Source organism: Triturus cristatus, chromosome 6, assembly GCF_964204655.1.
Source record: "Triturus cristatus chromosome 6, aTriCri1.1, whole genome shotgun sequence".
In the NCBI taxonomy this organism is placed as follows: Eukaryota; Metazoa; Chordata; class Amphibia; order Caudata; family Salamandridae; genus Triturus; species Triturus cristatus.
The window spans coordinates 1,827,127,996-1,827,149,665 of record NC_140589.1 but is presented as its reverse complement, the minus strand read 5'-3'; the positions used below and the strand labels follow the sequence as shown (position 1 = coordinate 1,827,149,665).

The window sequence follows — 21,670 nt, the reverse complement described above, 5'->3', positions numbered from 1 at the left end:
TCTAGCGTTCGCCTCAGCGGCCAGTGTAGGCGCTGCACTTAGGGGGTGGTACTTCGTCCCGGGGCAATGGGCGTGTCTATTTCCTTCAAAGGGGAAGGGTAGGCAGCCGCAGCCCCTGCGGATCAGGGATCCCTAGCTCAAACAAGGAGGTGGCCACCTTAGGTGACATTTTAGGGTCCCCTCATCAAATTTTGCAGAAGGGACGGGAACATCTTTTTGTTCTGGAGTAAAAAGTAAGGTAGAATGTTTGGGTTGTGCTCCCCTACATGCAGCTGGGACCCAGAATGTCTGACTGCAGCCAAGAGCACCACCGCATTTGCAGAACGTTCCAATATTCTCATTTTTCAGAGCAACCAAAAACACCTCATCTAGGAGAGAACCCTGAGTACCAAGAGAGCAGACCGCGCTTTGATACTCCCCAAAAGCGACCGGACTATAAGCCATCATAAACAGAATCACTGCTTGAGGGTCAACAGTCCCTCGCGCACGCCCCACAGTCCTGCACTGAATTATGGGAAAGAATATTCAATCCTATCGTAGGTGTTCCTATTTAAAGCAATAAAGCAGCATTCATCTCAAACGTGTCTCTAGTTCTACCAGAAACTGTTATCTCAGCAGGGACAGTGTGTGGACTCTTTGCTTGGAGAATCCCTGCCTAGTTTTGCTGATGCCCGGTTAAAGAATCCTGCACAGCATAATAGTTTATGATCTAGTGTGCACCTTGCAGCCACTCGAGATTCAAGGGCCAAGGACACAGGTGGCCTTGTGGTGTCTGCAGCCACCATAAGGGATGCATTGGCAAGGAACTATATTTAGATTTGACGCTTTTCAGGTTCTGATCTGCCTGTGCAAACCTCACCAACTCTGTCCCAAATGAAAACACTTTCCGCAGACAAAATGTGTTCATCGTACAGCAGAAAGCCCTGAAAGCGTGGCACATAAACGCACATCAGTGGTCTGTGCCACCGAGGAGCCAGCTAAAGCATGCCTGATGCAGTAAATAGTTGGATTTCCACCTTGAAAACAGTGTATATTGTTGCTTACGAGGTTCTTAACTCTTCCAGATGGACTTTTTCTAATGTGCCCCTTTAACGTTTAGTGTTTCTCAGGAAAATCTGTGGAAGCCATGAATATGGGCAGGTCCACTGGGGAGCACCATGAATCTGTGATGACACATGTAGGACTTTCTCCATCGTGTTAAGGCATTGGGAGAGTCAGGGGTTGCAGACCCTGTAGAGCTTGCCAGGATCGCAGGGGTTAACCCCTCCCCAACCACTTAAGCACAGCAATCTTTCCATCATGTCTGAGTGAAGGAGTACCAAGATGTCCCAATCCCTTCCAGTGGCGTATCGAAACTCGAGGGGGTCTCCCTGCAAAAAAAATGCAGGGGGGCCGACGCCACGGATCAAGTTCAGAGCTCTCAAATTAGGGATCCGCTAGAGCCGGTGGGGGCCCCGGAGCTCAGCTGCGGGGGCTTTTGTTACACCACTGATCCCTTCTTGCCGTAAACACAATAAAAATACATGCCTGTATATCTATCTATCTATCTATATATATTTATATATATATATATATATATATATATATATATTATCTACTGGCGGTCGCCAGTAGATAGTTATAGTTAGGACCGTGTTTCCATAGGAAATCTGAAAATTCTATTTTGAATAACTTTGGCGCCGCTTGACGAATCTTCGCGAAATTTTCAAAACTAATGGGGCGCTCCGCTCAGCTCCTACCCTGAAAGTCTCGGGGGGATTCGTCAAGCGGGGGCCGAGAAAAAAGGGGGGTCCCAAAACGCGTTTTCCCCATGCATTTTTCCATAGGACCTTTAGTCGAAGGTACAGCCCGAACGGCTGAACAGAATTACTTGAAATTTGGCAGAGAGGTAGTCCTCAGTTCAGGGATGTGCCTTTTGCATATATGGAGTCAATCTGTTCAGTAGTGCCTGAGAAAATTGCAGTTAAAAGCACATACATATCTATAGCCGCGCACCGTGCGCGCACCGTGCGAGCACCCTAACGTGCGCGAGCGTAATTCTGATTGGTGGTTACATGTTAGTCAACGTTCGAATCGGTCGAAATCAGGAAGTGTCGGCCACCATTTTGTTTGTTTTCAGTGCGAGAGTGAAAAAGGAAGGTGGCGAACGTGAAAAGGGGGCAGGGTAGAGAGTTCCTGACCCCCTAGCCTTTGTCAGGGGGTCCCTGAAGGACCCCGAAGGCAGAATTTTTTTTTTTTTTTTTTTTTTTTTTTTAAATCGCTGGGGTGCGCGCACGGTGAAAAACCAAAAAAAAAAAAAACATTTTAATACGTAGTTTATTGTAAACTTTATTAAAATGTTTTTGTTTTTTTTGGTTATAGTGAACTATAACTCGCGCGACCGCCACTCTATCACAAGGATGATGTCATCAGTGATGTCATGAGTGATGCCACTGACCATGTCATGAGTGATGTAATATGTGACGTCATGAGCAGGATTGCAGGCGCGCGAGTTATAGTTAACTATAACCAAAAAAAAAAAAAACATTTTAATACGTAGTTTATTGTAAAATAAGTATATTAAAAAAAATTATAATACATACATAACTTATCATTTAAAAAAACGTACATATTCACTGAAAAAACCATAGGTTTCACACACGTTATAGTTAGGAATTAGCATTTAAAAAACCTTGCAAATTCACTTAAAAAACCATAGGTTTCACACATGTTATAGTTAGGTGGATATTTCACTCGTAAAAAACCAATGAAATTCCCCCGTTATAGTTAGTTCAGATAACTATAACTCGCGCGACCACCACTCTATCACAAGGATGATGTCATGAGTGATGCCACTGACCATGTCATGAGTGATGTAATATGTGACGTCATGAGCAGGATTGCAGGCGCGCGAGTTATAGTTATCTGAACTAACTATAACGGGGGAATATATATATATGTTCACTGAAAAAAATATAAGTTTCAGGAACGTTATAGTTAGTTGGTCATTTCATTCGTACAAAACCATAGAAATTCCGGTGTTATAGTTAGTTCAGCTAACTATAACTAAGGCCCCCGCAATGCTCTGCTGATGAAGTCACATATTACATCATTCATGAAATGGTCAGTGACATCACTGATGACATCACTGATGACATCTCAAATGACATCACTGATGACTTCATCCAGTGACTGTGTGTTTCCTTAAAGTTTAAATTTGTTTTATATATTTGCCAAGCTGTATTGAAGAATGAGTGGTTGTATAAGTGTCTGTATGGAGGATTTAGTAGGTACATGACTTCCTGTATAAGTGAGTGATTAAATGTGTCTTTCTGAATGCATGGGTTAGTGACTAAACTGTGTGAAAGTCTGTATTAGTCAGTCTGTTGTTGTGTAAGCTGCTGCATGGGTTGGTGAGTAGCTACAGGAGCGTCTATATGGGTTATTGATTGCTTGCCTGAGTATTTGTATGGCTGCCTGAGTGTGTGTGTGGTAGGTGTGTGAGTGGTTGATTCACTGGGTGTATGGGTTCAAGAGTACATGTGGAAACAGCTGTATGGGTGGGTGAGTGTGTGTATGGGTGTGTTGGTGTGTGAATGGATGTCTCAGTGCTACATGTGCAAGTAAGTACACATGTAAACGACAGTATATGTGAGTGATGGTGTATATAAATAACTATATGTGAGAGTCAGTAATTGTGAGAGTGGCTGCATGGATGAGTGTGTATTTGTCTCAGTGATTCTATAAGAGAGCAATTATGTGTTAGTATCTGTATGAATAAGTGAGGTGGTGCTTGTATAACTGTATAGGTGAGTAAATGGAAGTATGATTGATTCTTTGCATGACTGACTAGGTGTGTGAGTAACTCTGGATATGTGGCAGTGTGTGAGTGTCTGTATAGGTGTATGAGTGCATATGATAGGGTTGTATTGATGAGTGACTGCATGTATGAGTGACTGTATGGGTGAATTAGTGGATGCATGTGTAGACCTAGGAATCAGTCAGCACGTATTTAGTAACTGGTATTCATGTGTCTATTTTTTTGAAAATGGTAGTCTGTATTTTAGAGTGGGTGTATCAAAAGTTATATTCAGGTGCATCAGATTTTCACGTGGATGAAGTCATCAGTGATGTCATTTGAGATGTCATCAATGATGTCATCAGTGATGTCACTGACCAAGTCATGAATGATGTAATATGTGACGTCATCAGCAGTGCATTGTGGGGGCGCAAATTATAGTTAGCTGAACTAACTATAACACCGGAATTTCAATGGTTTTGTACGAGTGAAATGTCCAACTAACTATAACGTTCCTGAAACCTATGGTTTTTTCAGTTATATATATATAAACACACATACTGAAAAACAAAGATTAAAGTGACGTTATACTTAGATGTTGAAATAACGTAAAAACTAACATGTAAAAAACAAAAAAACTGAAATTCACAAGTTATAGTTTACTGAGCTAATTATAACTTGCATCCCAGCCATGCACTGCTCAGGACCCCATACATTACATTGATCATGACATGTTAAATGACATCACTGATGACATCACTGATGACATCAGTGATAAAGCTATAGCTATATACAGCAGAGAGTTATTGAGTAAACACATGCGCGTCGAAAGCATGGAAATAGCATAAGCCTTGGAGACCTTTACAAAGTCAAGATAAATGAACTTTGAGCAAAATAACAGTTAAAAAAGCCATTCATATCAAATGTCCAGATCTTCAGCGAAGTGGTTCACCACGAGAAGCATAATTAACCGAGAAGGCAAGTTTGGCTTTGAGAAATAAATGCAAAGGCAGGAACAGCGGGATACATCACTGGTTATCGCATGAATAATCCTCTGTACATGCTACCGCCATCACACTTCATCTGGTAATGTCCTATAGGAGTATCTATATTAAATTTAATTTTTACCATTAAAAAGTTGTTTTCAATTATGAATTCAAAGACAAAATATCACTATAAAGTTGGTTTGAGGTCATCAGTGGGCACACAATGAAAAACGAAACAGTTTTAACTTCACGTGGCTGCCGTTAACTCGCCCACCTGGTGTTTAGGACACGAAGACTACAACCGGTCACCTATCTCCTCGCATGGATTCTCCATTTTGGGAAAGGTCCCTTAGCAGCCTTGATTACCCACTGCCAGGCATCTGCAAACAGTGAGTCTCACTGCTCCTTGGAACGAAGTGAATCTCAAGTCCCTGCTCCTCTGCTGACCCATCTTTCTCTGTGCTCAGGTCTCTAGCTGGATCTTTGGTTCTTTGAAGCTTGGCCAATCCTTACACTGAACACCGTGGATCCCCCAAACCTGGACTCATTCTAGGTGGAATAAACCGGTGAATATACGGTGTGTGCCACAATTAGTCACAGCCAAACTTAAATCCCTTCAACTTAAGCATATGGCAGAGATCGAAACATGATATTTCCAGAGCAGCGCTCTTCTGGTTGAGTTCTTTTTAATGATCACAGTAGAGTTCGCTTCCACTCGGAGTCCTCCAAGAGCTTAGTGAAGTTTAGTGCATCGATGACAGCTTTGCTTTCTATCTCAGAATGCAACCATATGCTACTCTTCTGCATACATATGGAACTAATTTCTATGAGCAGGCAGACCAATCAAAATCCAGCTCCATAATGACATTAGCTATCAAGTGACAATATTTTCTCGGCTTCGGAATGAATTCCTTGCAATCTGGCAACTCACTTTCAAAATCAGAAACCCTCCCAATTTATGAGCATTTTAATTGTTCTATAAGTAGCAGCACTTTATTCTGTGGCCAATTATCTGAAATATAATCCTAATGTAACTCAAGTGAAGACACCTGAACAGTCGAACGCTAGCGGTCACCGGTGTACTGGAGCAGACAACTGGTCACAGTTAGGAAGTATCGGTATCTGGACATCTAAACTAATAATCCACTCACCTGGGACACTAGGTATGCCACCTAGAGAGCTCTATGAATTCCTTATGTTAAATGCTATTCCTTGAAATAAGAGTTATTAATCATAAATTTAGCAGTCTTTACAACAATTAAGGTCGGTCACCAAAACTAAAATGGTCACTTACTTGCTACAGTACAACAGTCAACGGACAAACCCGAAGACCCATTATGAAGAGGACTATTGGGTCTTAGGAACTCCATCCCTCTAGGGCTGTGCGATGCGAACTGAAACTGCCGTCTTGGCACTGGAACTCCAGGCCACTCTTCAAAATATATATATATATATATATCTACTATGCGATTGGCAATAGTTTGCTCTATTTGATAACAGTACAGCGGTTAAAGTGGCAATATCTAAAATAAGCAGTTTTTGTACTCAACTGTAGAGCTTTTTTATGCTTCAACTGTGGAGTGCGAATTCAAAATCAAATTTAAAGTTTCTATCTAAACATTGTTCCCATGAACTGATGTGATAACCACCAAAAGAGAGATTACCCACAGCACTATAGTTCTAGCTATAACAATGTAATGGTGTGGGGCATTTATGATGGGATTTCTAGTCACAAGACAATGTCTATGGATATTTCCTAGTAAGGGAAGCTGCGGGAATTGATATTGAGTATAGAAATGTATGCTGAAATTACAATACAGACGTTATGTTTTGTTTGTATTTATTCGGGTAACATATGAAAAATAAATGTTGCAATGAAGTTGCTTGAAAAGGAGTTGTCTGTTCCTTACTAACACAAAACAGGAACCTTACAGAAGAGTTGATAGTTGGCGGAGACACATTCCAAGGATGCAGCTGACCATGCACATATAATCCCCTTTGGAATATCTAGCACCACCCCCAGCAGGTCTGTCTCTACATAGTCGCACACCTGCCACCTCCCTAGGTCACCTGCCCACTCGCTTTCACTCTCCCTGGGCGAGAGAATCCCCAGTCCCCATGCTGTGGTCTGCCTATATTTCTGTAGTACTCTCTGTGCCTCTGACCGTGAAGGGGAACACTTGCAACATTCACCGTGGGAAGTTCATAGCTTTATCTCAGCACACCGCCCCCAATCTAGGTTCCGTTCTCCCACCTGGGATCCGAGGCATGAAGAGGCTCCTACCCAAGAACCAGCAAAGTCCCTGCCCCAGAGCTGTCCTGAAAAAAGTGTAAGAGGCTCAAAGAAGCAGCATGATACCCAGCAGAGCCAAGCAGCGAGGTCCAAAACAACAGAGGAGAGGTCAGAGGATCAGGCAGCCACCCCCAACAAAAGGGGATGGAGCAACGAGAACAGAACACACGGCTGTAGTTACGGATGTCGGGTTAGAAGTAAAGAACGCCGCTACATTTTGAACTGCGTTTACTAAGATTCGCACGTCGAACACACACGGCAGCGTCCATCTGGATAACAAAGAATTAATAAGTTACTTGTCCAAGAATCAAAATCATGTAAGAATGACTGAAGAAATGGACGTCTCATAAGTTAAAATTAGGTACTATGTTGATTAGGACATCGATGATGGAATCTGATTCGCTTTAGAACAGATGAGATCGGTTAATCTTAAAAAATAGCTGTTGGTCCTGAAGAGAACCCCAAGATTTGCAAGCGGGGTTCGAAACACGTCAACAGTGGTTTTTCCAAACAGTGTTACAGAAAGTGATTATCCCTAACTGTCTTCAAATGTAGGAATAATGATGCAAATTGAGTTCAATCAATTTTGAAACAGATTAGGGATTTTTTGTAAACAGTACACTGTTTGAGTCTCGCCCTAAATACAAGGTTGAAAAAATTGTAAATGATGTCAAATCTGTCTAGGTATGTTTGTCTTGTGAAATTTATGTTTTGAGTGTATTGTCTTTGTCTTCGATTACGTGTAAAATTTGTCATTCAATCTTGTATGTTTCATAAGTTTTGATTATTTGGGGATTTCTAATGTAAATTGATGATGCTGTAATATAGGTGTCTTTCTAAGTTGAGGCTGTGGTGTTTGTAATGATTTTTATTGAAAAGTGAATAGTTATTGAAAAAGAAAGAAGTTTTTCTAAAAACATAATAAAGTACATTGAAGCAGAGGCTCCTGGGTTACATCGAGTTATTCACTTGTGACCATACAAATAATTGAGGAAAGAATTATCAGTATTGGCATGTTGGTTGTTGTTTTTTGATTATTGGGCTCAGCCTTACTGATAAGAGCCAGAAAGAACCCTTTGATATTAGGTAGTCAGAGCTTTATCTCAGCACACCGCCCCCACTCTAGGTTCCCTTCTCCCACCTGGGATCCGAGGCATGAAGAGGCTCCGACTCAAGACCCAGCAAAGTCCCTGCTCCAGAGCTGTTCTGGGAAAAGTGTAAGTGGCTCAAAGAAGCAGCATGATACCCAGCAGAGCCAAGCAACGAGGTCCAAAACAACTGAGGAGAGGCCAGAGGATCAGGCAACCACCCCCAACAAAAGGGGATGGAGCAACGAGAACAGAAGAACAAGAGTCATGTGTATAAACAGAGGAACCAGGAAAACTAACGTGTGTCCCATGAACCTGCATCTGGGACACACGTTAGTGTGTCCCAGAGAGAAAAGAACACTGCCTCCTTGATTTCTGCAGCTGTGATGCTAAGAGGGTTGACATGTGCCTCCCTGATGAGCAGCCTAGGACAGACGTGTGTAATACATATACACATATATGCTATCTTTGGTTTACTTTGAATTGTTTAGCGTTACCCTAAGCCGGTTGCTAATGGGTCCAATCACACACACCTTTATAAGTGGTGTAAATAATACACCATTGTATTGTTTATACAGTAAAACTTACTTTAAGTGCTGCATTAGGTTTGGTAAAATATATATGCAACATTAACATTCTGTATATTCTTCTGTATATTTTTTAAACAATGTTTTCTTTCCAATGGTGAATCCACAGTATGTCTACCCTCAAAGTTACTGAACGTGAAGTTTTATATATCAGTTCCTTTTTTGCTGTTTTACTGTGGTCATCACGTCAAATTTTAATTTGACGTGTATGGTCATAAATGTATGGACGTTTGGGCGCACTATTTTTTTCTTTTGCCTCTGTTCGTCTTTGAAGTTTGTTGTGTTTTTTTACTTTTTGAAGAAAACGTGCTCAGCCTGCGGTATTTTCAGTGTTGCAAACATGCAGCTGACTTAAACTGCGATCTGTGGGTCATTAGTCTCTTGTCTTCATGGCCCACACACCGCGGTGTATGTTAGCTCCATGGTCAGTGCGATCCTGTCTTGGCGGGGAGGAGCTTTGGGGTGTACCATGGGGCTCCATGTTGGAAGAAGAGATCGCCGTGTACATTAGTAGTCCCAGAAGTCCCTTGGCTCTCCATCGCCACACCGGTCCCAGGTCACATTTGAAATACTTTCAAGACTATTGGCTGGTTAGACCAAGCGTCATTTGTGCTAACCTGGTGCTACTGAAGACGAGATGTAGAATATTGTATTAATATTGACTTAATCTCCATTAAAAAGATGGAATCAACATCCGCTGTTGTGATTAAAACAGATTGCACGGAGGGTTAACATTCCGGGCAGAAACTTTATTGCAAAAATTTCTCAGGATTCTCTGTTAACGTTTTTTTGAAAACTGAAAGTCATACTGTGCCTGTCGCAATTACAGGGTACTTGAGTGAGCGCCGGATCCTGTTTATGGTTCCAATGGCCAGCCTACATCTTACTAGTCACTCTCTGCCCAATAATTCTCCCCAGCGCCCCGATCCTTATACCTACCGGCCATAAAAACAAGAAACAAAGGCACTGGAGCTGCGTATAAAGTTTTTTACATTTACATTTGTTTTTCATGTGTTGTTAAAACTAAATATGGTGTTGCTCTCTCACCGCTATGCTTCTCCCGAACCCCTGCGTGATGCACTTTTTACAGAGTTTTATATAGCGCGAGTCTGACCCGAAGGTATCGGGTATCAGAGCGCTTTACATACCACCATGCGTTACATGAGGACACATTCTTCATTTTGGTTAGGCACGGGGAGATTAAGCGATTCAGTGATTTGCGCAGAATCACAGGATGTTCAGCGTCATTGCCGAGACTCGAACCCGGTTCCCCAGATCAGAGGTCGACCACACTAGCCATTAGGCCAACTTCTTTCTGCGCGTAACACAGGCACATGTATTTTCATTCGCTTTGTTCCCGTTCATCACATTTGCTGGGCTGGATGTCACTCCGATCTCCGTTCCTGTTTATTGTCACATTTACTACACTTGACACGAGTGCTCGAGTTTTGAGTCCTCTGTTGCTGTTTATCGTCACATTCGCTGCAACAAACGTCACTCCGAGCTCCGTTCCTAATTATCGCCACGTTTGCCAATTTTTAGGTCTCGCCTGAGCCAGCGCTTTAGCGCTGCTCTGGTGAGAGCTATAGAAAACGGGGATTTGGAAGTGCAAACGAGTGCTTTTCAGGCCCCCAACTACAGTGCATGTGCGCCGGGCGTGCGCACCATTTGGCAGCCTGCGTGTACATTTCGCGGGCGCTTTGATGTTCTCGGTGAGCCGCGCGGCCACTGAGAACATCAAAGCGCCCGCAAAAGTGCACACCATTTGCCACCCTGTGCCTCTCTCCCCTTAGACGGCGCGACCTACCCCCTCCCTTATCCCACTTCTTGCCTTCAATTAAAGACCAGATAAAACATGGCAGGAACGTACGAGATATCGTTCGGCAGAGAAGCACGGAGGTATTTACAAGTGGGGGTTGAGCAACTATCATTTGAGTAAGACTTGAGCAGGTCTCAAAATTGAGCTCGTTTTGTGGAGAACAAGAGTCCGTCCGATTTACAAGAATGTCACTATTGCTAAACTAACATTATGTCACTTTACCTGCAGTGTGTTTTACAAGGCCACCTCTCCTTCTGTGTTAATGAAGTCAGACAAACCTACTAATTAGCGTATGTACAATATCTTCTTAAAACGCTTATACCGTGTCTCTTATTATAAAGTATGATAAAACAAGTATGCCGCAACTGTCTGTTAAGATACTCAGTGAATATGCTTCAATAGCCCGTTTGGGAAGTATGGTTGTGTGATTCATCTACTCTAAGAAAGGCCTCAGTTTTAAGAAACGTTCACAAAGATGGGGCGCGTTCATTTCAGCAGCGATATTACTTATTCCTAAATTTCACACTTCAGTCTGTGTGTTTTATGATGATACACATCAATCACAGACTAACTGGCACTTATCATCAAAGCCACTGGAATTTACGCTGCAGTTGAGGACCAAATTATAAGGCAGGGTGAATAAATTATCCAGTTAACAGGCAAATTATGCGGCATAATGCGGCAGAGTCTACACTACTTTGTGATTTTCAGCCACATTGATATTGTCGGGTAAAGAGGTTTCACGTCATTAGTACCACTTTTACGCCTGGCTGCAGGAGTCGGCCTCCAGAATATGACTTGTGAATCTTTGAAAGGTGTCTGCAACCGTGCAGTCCCACGTGAGGTGTTATTTTAAGAAACCTGCGAATCGTTTTAGCTAGGAACAGAAATGTTTAAATCTGCTAATTATGTAGCAGATGGTGTTTTGTGTGGCAAGTGCAGCAAATTCATAATTATGCGTGAAATTTCAGAGCCGCAGAATTGCATAATTCCAGTGATCCTGCTTCTCCTAGTCCATTTCCGGTTATGTCCACACGTAATGCACCTACAACCTCTGCTTACTTCCTTTCACAGTTCCCTTGGATTTATTTCTCTTAGAGTTACTGTTTTCCTTCATGAATCAGGTGGAAAGTGTTGGAAACTGATGGCATGTATCAAGCATCTGTCTGTTAAGATACTCAGTGAATATGCTTCAATAGGCCGTTTGGGATGTATGGTTGTGTGATTCATCTACTCTAAGAAAGGCCTCAGTTTTAAGAAACGTTCACAAAGATGAACTGCATCGACCTTTTTTCCCAAAGCCAGCTACTTTAGGCAACCAATGTGAATGTGTGTATATGTTTCAATTTGTGTATATGTGTTTTAACGTGTGTGTGTTACAAATAACTATTATTTATCACCACTCAGGCACAAGTGAGGTGCACCCGAACTACTAGAAAAATATATCATGGCTGATGTGCCAAAGAATGTAGTTCCACGTTATGGTGATGTGTTTAAAAAGTCAAACAACATTAATACAAATAATGGTGTTGTTTATTATATGCTTCTTTATTCTTACAGATACCCATTGGGTTTTTGAGACTACAAGGGGCCATTACCCCTCTTTTCTGACATGCCAAATTTTGCATGTTAGTTTTTGAGAAAATAGGCATACAATATATATAAACAAGCATTTGCAATGCAATAGGTCTCGCATTTGCGAGAGTTTGAGCTATTAGCATTGTAAATGACAGTGCCTTTTATTATGTTTTAAAAAACAAAAACAAATAAAAAGCATTGTCATTTGCAATGCCAATAGCTCAAACTCGTATAAATGCGAGACCTATTGCATTGCAAATGCTTGTTTACATTATGTGTTTTCATTTTGTTTTTATTTTCTTTCAAGCATAGAGTTTTATTTTGTAAATGTTGGCATGTGATGTAAAAAACGTTTGCTCATTTTAAACTTCATTACGCTCGATCCACTAGCAGAACCCGCTCGCCTGCGAGGATCATTCACGGCGGGGGCGGGGCTAACACCCTGCACACCGCGCATGCGCATACTTTGTGCACGGTTCTTTACTTCAGCAAGCGCCGCGCAGCAGCAAATTCTTGTAATGGACAGTGGAATGCTTGACACTTTAAGGCTGACCAGCCACCGGTACTTCTAAAGCACAGGGGTTGAACATGAGTCCGTTTATTCTACTTTTTCAACCCTGAGTCTTCTCCCGCCCAGAGGCGTAGCTAGAGCTTGTGGAGCCTGGGGCTATCCCTCAGATTGCCGCCCCTGGGGAGGGGGGGTTGCTGGGGAAAAAGGACGGCGAGCACTTGAAAGAGGTCCGAGAAACACATAGTATCGCCGTTAATAGTTACCTCGATCATGCAAGTTACATGCACATGCATGACACGGTCCAAGGCTACACAGTTGAATACACCGGTGACTGGCAGTGACTGGCAGTACAAAAGAGAACACACAGACTGCATGATCTATCTGGGGACTCAGAAAAACCGCATGTGACATCCATCAGAGAGCTGCGTGAATAATTACCTGGTTATCCCCTCAGCACAATGCAAACATGCACATACATGACACTGTTCAGGGATCCATCATCTACAGCTGACATTAAATGACCATTCATCATGGTCCCCCCATTAAAGCAGTGCACTTTGTGATCTGCATGGTACATGTTCTTTGCAGCAGGCACATTAACCCTCTGTGATACCTTTCCAGGAGTCAACCCTTCCACTAGACAAAACTCCGATCTCTCTCTAGGAAGAACATTAATCACCAAAGTTATCATGACATTTTTATTGTTTCTGAAAATTGCTGGAGGCCAGGAAGCAGGCAGCAAGTTATTTTTAAACCATAATATACTTGCAAACACTACGCACCCACCCGAAATAGGTACCCAGTGCGGTCACACCGTTCGCACCGCCCTAACCTGCTCAAGGTTCATGTGACCTCAGTGACAGAGTCACAGTGACTGGATCACTGTTGCTCTAGGGTGTACTGCTTCATAGGCCTGCCCGCAAGACTGGAGATGAACTTCAGTATGGATTGTGGTGGACAAGCCTTCAAGGTTAACCCACAATTGACACCACTAGGGTACACTTGCTTGTGCTAAGACATCAAGCCTTCTAAGGTCTAGTGGGGCCTCCTAAGGTCTAGCATGGGAATGTGCTCCCTCAGTAGAGTGGTCTGGCGGACTGGTCATGAAGGCTGAACCCGGTTCCCCAGTTCCAAATCCGACAGCTCTGGCCATAGTGCCACATCCTCTCCCCCACTGAACACCATACTTCCCCACTGAGAGAAACTCGCACTGCCTTCAGCTATAACCTAATTGTGCCCGCTATAAACACTTGGATGTGGCTCAATTCAAATTATGCACTCGATAAGAATAATATGTAAAGCATGTGAAATGTAAGCAGAAACAACATGGTTAACTGAACGATCTCTCACTCACTATTCAGAAATCAGCGAGTGGTTTTACCTGAAAAGTTAAGGACATGACTACAGGGCCCTGAAGGGAACCGTTTCAATGTCCATTGCTTATATCCTTACAAAAACGTAAGCAGTATGGTTTAAAAAGACCACATCTATAAACACAGAGTCATGGTACACATTTTGTTTTCCAATCCACACATCAACCAGGTATTGCAGTCTCTCCAGGAATGGTACACTTTCCCACCTGGGAGCAACAACGCTGTTCAAAGAAAGACGAGAAAACAAAAGTAGCGCTTCACTGGCAAACTCTGTAAAGTAATGCTGATGTATTTGGATGTATATAAAACCAATCTGACCACTTTGCAACCACTCTGTCTTGCTTTATTTATTTATGTATTTATTTTTCATATTTAAAACCTTCTATTTCTCTCCATCCCGCTGCACTTTGGAATAGAAAAATGTCAGAAAAAGGGCATTTCTCGCAAGATTGTTTTTCTTTTTTGGATCCATTTCACAGGGAAGAAACTAAATGAAAGAAGGAAAGAGAGGTTGTGAACCGTTTCTTCAAGTCACGCTTTTCAGTAAGTGAGGAGCAAGACAGGAAGAGAGGGAATAATAGGAAGAGAGGGGGGGGGACAGCTGCCAGCATAAAAAAAGAAGAGGACATTGCCCGAGTCCTATTCCTCTCTGCCCGTCCCCGAACGTCCACCAAAGCAAGCCGAGCCTTATCTGAATGCATTTGTCCGCCCCCAAAATAGTGCCCCTGGGGCGGACAGCCCCCACCGCCCCACCCTAGCTACGCCACTGCTCCCGCCTCATCTCTGTTTCTTCACTACCCTGATAGCCAGCCCCACCCGACTGATAAAGCAAATAGGTCTACCATTGTCTTCAACATCTAAGGCTCAAGGGGAAAGAGGCCACAGTGCTGACTATTAAACTAGAAAAGGTTTCTGTACAGTCAGAATACAGTTTAGTGTTTCATCGTCCATACTCTAAAAACATACAGAGCTGATAAAGAAGGGTATTTTCGTACCTTTGGAGGAATCTTTTCAAAGTAATCTCTTACCGTAGCAATCGGAGTTCAGCCAGAAGGGTTGGGTTTTGCTGAGCCTTCTCTGGTGTTGGCTGGGAGGCCTGCTCGTGTTCCAGTCGAAGGCGCTGAATTTCTTGTAATATTTCTCTATGAGGAAAAATAAATATAAATGTTGCAATGTGTCTAGTAAATGTTTGCTTCCCTTAGAATACAAGATGCTTAGATGTACAAAGCATTATTGCCCCTGCTGAAAAGACTGTGATCAAGCATCTTTTTATGAAGATATACTGTTTCTTATATTCCAGTTATAGTGTGGACAGTGGTACACTGTGATTAGATATTTTAGATGGCCACCGTATTAAGGCTACAACAATAATGCTAAATGCCGGGAGAGTCAAGATGGTTAAGTAATGCCCTACAGGATACTACAACATGGACCATCGATTGTCGCCCCCCCCCCCCCCCCCGAAACATGTGTTGGCTAAAAAGAGGCTAAAAAAAGAACTAAACAAGAACATATGAGAATAAACCTAACAAATACAAAGAAAGACAATAATGGTTGATATCTGTTATTTATGTAATACATGTTGACATTAGCGTGTGCTGGGAAAACCAATTTCAAGTGAGTCTTACAATGCAATAACCATCAAATTTATCTACGTAGACAGGCGGGCGCCATTGCTCAGGGTGGACTTTCTGGCGAACCTTTTGTTAAAGAGCTCGGAAAGTTTGTTAATACTTTCACATCTTTAGATAAGGCGCAGTCCACGATAAAGAAAGTGTTCCCTCTTGTTTTTCACGGGGCCGGCCAAAGCAGGGGCTGCTCGGCCAGCCATCACCCCCACCAAGGTGCGCAAAGAGGACAAGGCTCCAGGCAATATCAAGATCAGTCCCGTTTCAGGAATTTCTACCCCACGAGAGGACGTCGTCGCAAGGGTAGAGGCTACAGAGGAAGAGCGACCACCTCAACTCCCAATGAGTGTTCTCCCTTCTTTCCATCTAAAAATAGGGGGATGGCTGGCCTGGATTTCCATCACGCGAGATACGTGGGTGCTGCAGATGGTGCAGGGGTTTCGCATAGACTACATTGGGGAACCGTTTCAGCTGTCCAAACCCAGGCCCTTTCAGTTTTCTCTTCAAGAAGCCGCCCTTGTGGACGAGGAAGTCACATCCCTCCTCACGAAGGGCGCTATCTCCCTATCCTCTTCTCACCCAAGCAACATATTTTTGGTCGACAAGACCGACCGTGGCCGGAGGCCAGTCATAAATCTAAGCGAATTCAACGAGTGGTTGGTTTACGCCACTTCAAGATGGAGGGCATCCATCTCCTCCGACACATCCTGTGTCCTCAGGATTGGATGGTTTGGTTAGACCTCAAGGATGCCTATTTGGTAATCCCCACAGACGCTTCCTCCAGTTTGTCTGGCGCCATCGAACTTACGAGTTCACCGCTCTTCCATTTGGCCTCTCCTCAGCCCCCTGGTGCTTCACCAAGGTGCTCAAACCAGTGGTGGAGTTCCTAAAGGCTCGAGGCATTCGAATGATCGTGTACCTGGACGATCTCCTACTAATGGACCCCCCGTCAATTATCAGCCCATCTTCAGATGGCGGTGGACCTGGTTTAGAGCTTAGGCTTTGAGTAAACGAGAAGAAATCTTTGTTATGGCCTGCCCAGTCTGTTACTTCTTTGGGGTTCGTGATAGTCTCCACTTCATCCACCTTGAGCCTTCCTTCCAGGAAAGTGGCCAAGATCCAACACAAACTGAGACATGTACTCTCCAGGCAGCAGGTATCCCTCTGCCAACTGCTTCGGGTGGTGGGCCTCCTTTCGGCATCAATCCAGGCCATTTTCCCGGGCCCGCTCCATTACCGAGCTCTTCAGCACCTAAAGGCATATTTCCTACGCAAGGGTTTCCCTTATTCTCACAAGATTTCCCTGTCCAACGAAGCCCAGGAGGAGATCCAGTGGTGGCTGTACCACATGGAGGCCTGGAACGGCTAGGCTATCTTCGGCTCTGCACCAGATCGGATTATAGAATCCGACACCAGTAAATTGGGCTGGGGCGCCAGGTGCAGAGACCTATCTATGGGAGGATTATGGTCTCCCGACTAACAGAAGTTGCATATCAACTGTTTGGAGCTTCTGGCGGGATTCTTCGCCGTCCGCTATTGGACGACAGATTCGGTGCAGTCATGTGTCCTGCTCAAGATGGACAACATTTCAGCGGTCCGGTATATAAACCACCTTCGAGGCACCAGATCCAAAGCCCTCTCGAACTTGGCCGCAAGTTTCTGACACTATTGCCTAGACAGCCACGTTTCAGTCACGGCGGAGTATCTGCCAGGGCGTGACAACCAGGTGGAGGATTTTCAGTCACGTAATTTCAGAGATTCCATTATCTGGATGCTCGACCGGGGCATATTTGCAATGTTGAATGACTGCGGGGGTCGTTTCTCTGTGGACCTGTTCGCCTCGAGATTGGACCACCAGCTTCCCCGCTTTTTCAGCTGGAGGCTGGATTCCTCGGCAGTGGCCACAGATGCCTTCCTCCAAGACTGGAGTTTGAAGAAGGGGTACGCTTTCCCCCCCTTCGCGATGATCACAAGGACGACGGCCCAGGTCCGCAGACAGTAAGCAAAACTAGTTTTGATAACTCCCTTTGGGAGATCGCAAGTCTGGTCTCCAGTTCTTCAGGAACTTTCTTGGGATTCCCCAATCCTACTTCCCTTCTTTCCGACCCTCCTCTTGAGCCCCGACAACGTTCCACATCCTCTGGTGCTGACGAACTCACTGTGGCTCATGGCGTGGCGGATTTCAAGGTACGCTGGGAGATCCCAGGCCTTTCGCAGGAGGCTGAAACCTCCATCTCCAAGGCTTAGGCAGATAGTACTGTCAAGAGGTACAGATCCGCCTGGGGCAGATGGTCCAGTTGGTGTTTGCCTCAGGGTTTTGATCCCCTGGTCGCAGACGTGGTGCACGTCGTGAATTTTTGGGCGCATCTGGCCTCCAACAGTATGGCATACAGGTCAATAAACACCTTTTGCTCTGCCATTTCGTCTGGACATGTGACAATTAATGGCATGGCTATGGGTGAACACCCAATGGTTTGCAGAATGCTATGTGGCATTCAGCTCTCTTTACCTCCTGAGCCTCGTTACTCTGCACTCTGGGATGTGAACCAAGTCCTCAATCTATTTTTGTCTTGGCAACCGAATCGTTATCTCTCCAGAAAGGAGCTTTCCACCAAATTTGCCTTGCTCCTAGGTGTCATTTCCTGCAGGCGTGTTTCAGACGTCAGGGCTTTGGACATCACAAGTAGGATGTTTACTCCTGATGGAGTGACTTTCACTCTCCTCAGGCATACAAAGTGCCATACCAGAGTGATTTCTTAACCGGAAACTGTGTGTTGTCAGATGTCTCAAGGCATACGAAGAGATGACAGAGGAGGTTCGTCCCCCTGGGGAACGCCAATTAGTCATTGCTCTTAGAAAACCCTTTAAAGAAGTGTCATCTCCGACTACTTCTAGATGGGTCAGATGGGTAATACAGGAGGCAGGTATCATCCTTCATCACTTTGAAGCTCATCAGCTCGAGGGGCCATGGTCTTGAAAGCATTCGGCTTGGGTGCCCACTTGGAGGATATCCTCAATGCGGCAGACTGGTCTTCGGACTCCACGTTCAAGAGGTTCTACTCCAAGCCGGTGCTGAACATGGCTCACCTTGTTCTGAGCAAGCTTTGAGCTAGCATAATCCTCGCCTCCAGTCCTGACATAGAATGAAAAATTTCCTAGCTATTGTAACGGAAAGTTTCAATTCTATTAAGGACTCGGAGGTGAGGATTATCCCACCTAGGGTCCAAGAAGAGACACCCCTCCCCGTATTGAAGAATAGTAATCTTATTTAAAATGATGGGGTTGAATTGCTCTGTTTTGTTCTGTTGTGCTATAATTGCATTGCCACTTACCTTTCAGGCTTTAGCAGTTGAGGCTCAAGTGGTAATATGTCCCTGTCTTTGTAGGTTCCAATGCATGGATGCATGAAGGTGATCCGGTGGCTGACTTAGCGCCACGGAAGAGGGAGAAGGGACATTGACAGAGGACTATGTTGGGCTTGTAGGCCCCTGATTGGACACTGTTACCTAATCTTTATTGGCTGTTGCCATGTGTTTTTCTTTTCTACCTTTTCCTATGGGTTCATGGGAAACGTAGTATGTTAACCTGTTAATGAGCTGCTGTTAATAAAAGTGAAGAAAGAAGGCATAATCCTTGCCTCCAAGTCCTTAATAGAATTTAAACTTTCCGTTACGATAGCTAGGACATTTTTCATTCACCGTTAATATCGGGTCCAACCGAGAGGCACTAAGAAACCTGATACATTGGGACCTTAAAAGGGCATAATGGAGCAAGTTAATGTCTCTAGTGAGGAGTGATTGTGACTAGACTCACTGGAGGACAAGCTGCCTTTAGTGGTCCAATGAAGTCAATTCAGAAGCGAGAGGGCCTTCACCACTAGTACCAGGATCATTTTATGCAATGTACCGATATGGGAAGTCAAAGGCTTTAGGTAAGGTGAGTGATCATTTTTTAGGTCAATTTGTAAATTTCATGTGGCTGTGACTATGTGTGCCTTCCTTTTTACAGGTTATTGTTGTCCATATACCAGTTCATAAAAGCTTAACGGTAGCGGCTGCTTAACTTTTATGAATCTCTAGTACCAGTGGGACCATTGTCATGCCTTAAACAAATCACCGGCTGATCTCGTAGATCAGCGGTCTTTAACACCTGGGGGTCCGCGACATCTACCCAGCGAAAATTTTATAAAATTAACAGATTAAAAAGGTTATGTAAATACAGGAACAAAATATACATTGAAAAATTGTAAACATTCTGTAAATGTGAAGGAATTTGAATTGGAGGATAACATTAAGTTGGTATCCTCAGATTTGGGGTGATTTGTGGGTGCAGTTCAAGTGCATCAAACAGAACAAAGTGTGGATGATGGGTGGCCTCAGTTGAAAATTTGAAAACTTCGATCTTCCCATTTAAGTTGCCACTTTGAATTTTTATATATTTGTGAATAAAATAAAATATTTCATCATTTGTGTATTTGTTTAATGAATCTTTTCTTCTGTATTTGTATGCATTCTTTTGCAGGTCAAATCATCAAAACTGCAAAGGCCGTGGTCCCGGTCTTTCAGTAATGATTCGGTGGGGGTGCGCGGATTCCAATAATGCTTAAGTGGGGGTCCTGTCCTTTTTCTCTAGCCCCAGTGTCACAATAATCTAGCGTGTGCACATAGGTTCCTGTCCCTGGTAATGTGAGGTACAGAGCTTGTTCCGTGACCTAAAGGGGTGCATCTAGCATGACCTCATGGAGAGTATAGGACTGCAGTTCATACCCTGGATGAATCACATAAAGCAGTGGTGGTAGCGTTGCATATTTTTGTGAATTATTACTGTGACCAAACTCTTTTCTGTGTGTTGTCTCCTGACCCCCTCTCTAGTAAAGGTCTGCTATATGTGAACCCCAGATTGTTAGGCTAATGTACTGTGTGCATGTCAAGTGTGTGTGTGTTCAGTGTAACAACGGGTTGGTAATAGGAGTGACTGGTCAGCATGTGAGTACTGGGAACAGTGGGATCCATTCTGGATGCTCCTGGTTCAGATTGGCACAAAATGGAGAGTGGAAACAGCTTCCACACACACTGGAAGTGTATTAACTTTAGCTGCATTCCAGTGGCTGGAGCATAAAGACCTAGAAACTAAAGTACAGGAGGATGTAGACAGGGCTCCCATTAGAAATTCATTGAGGACTTTGTTATCTAAGGGCTATTGATTAGTTTTTCATCGACACTGCCATTTGATAGATGGAAGTTATTGGTCAGGAGTTGCAGTTTGCTATTAAAGGTGAGGAGGTTTCTAGGGAGAGCCTTACCTTCTGTGTATCACTGATTACTGCTCTAGGAAGGCTGATGACAAAGGTGCAGAGATCTCACACTTCATTGAGTCCATGTTTTGGACAATCCAGCTTGAAGTCCGCATCATTGCTACCCAAAGCCCCCTGTCCTAGTCTTTCCCTCTGCCAAAATGCAAAGTTAGAGGCCTCTGTAAAGAAACAGCTTATCTAAATGTGGGAGGATGTAAGTATGAAGCATTATGTGGGCTTGGACTGCTGCAACTATATATATTCATGAAAGGATCTCTGTGAAAATTATCAATCACAATTCTGGGAAGAACCAAATGAACACATTACTTACCTTTGGTAACACTCTTTCTGTTAGAGCCGATGCAGCTGCAGATTCCTCACCTTTTGAATATTCCCCAAGCGTCAGGCTGTATTCAGAAAGTTTTCAGCACTACCTCAGCATACCATCAGGTGGCGCTGTGCCACTCCACACAGATGCATTTTTTGTTTTGTTTTATATAGCGCAAACTAGACCTGAGACATCAGGTATCATAAAGCTTTTCATGAGCACCAGTTTCGTTACAGATGGACGCATTCATTTTTGTTAGGCACAGGGAGATTAAGTGGTTTGCCCAGAGTCACAGGATGTTGAGCGTCGTTGCCGAGACTCGAACCCGGTTCCCCAGCTTCGAGGTCGACTGCCCGAGCCATAAGGCTACATCCGCTATGCCTTTCCGCTCTGGAAATGACCTGCCGA

The 21,670-nt window shown here is 43.8% G+C and overlaps 1 protein-coding gene across 4 annotated transcripts in view; it reads right to left on the bottom strand.

The window, feature by feature from the left end:
• Window positions 1-21,670, bottom strand: part of DTNB (dystrobrevin beta) — a 716,394-nt gene that overhangs the window by 130,453 nt on the left and 564,271 nt on the right. For all 4 annotated transcript variants that reach the window (XM_085613210.1, XM_085613208.1, XM_085613207.1 and 1 more), the window contains one exon: window positions 15,042-15,155. In XM_085613210.1, the coding sequence (XP_085469336.1) occupies window positions 15,042-15,155 (114 nt within the window). The remainder of the gene's footprint in view (window positions 1-15,041; window positions 15,156-21,670) is intronic.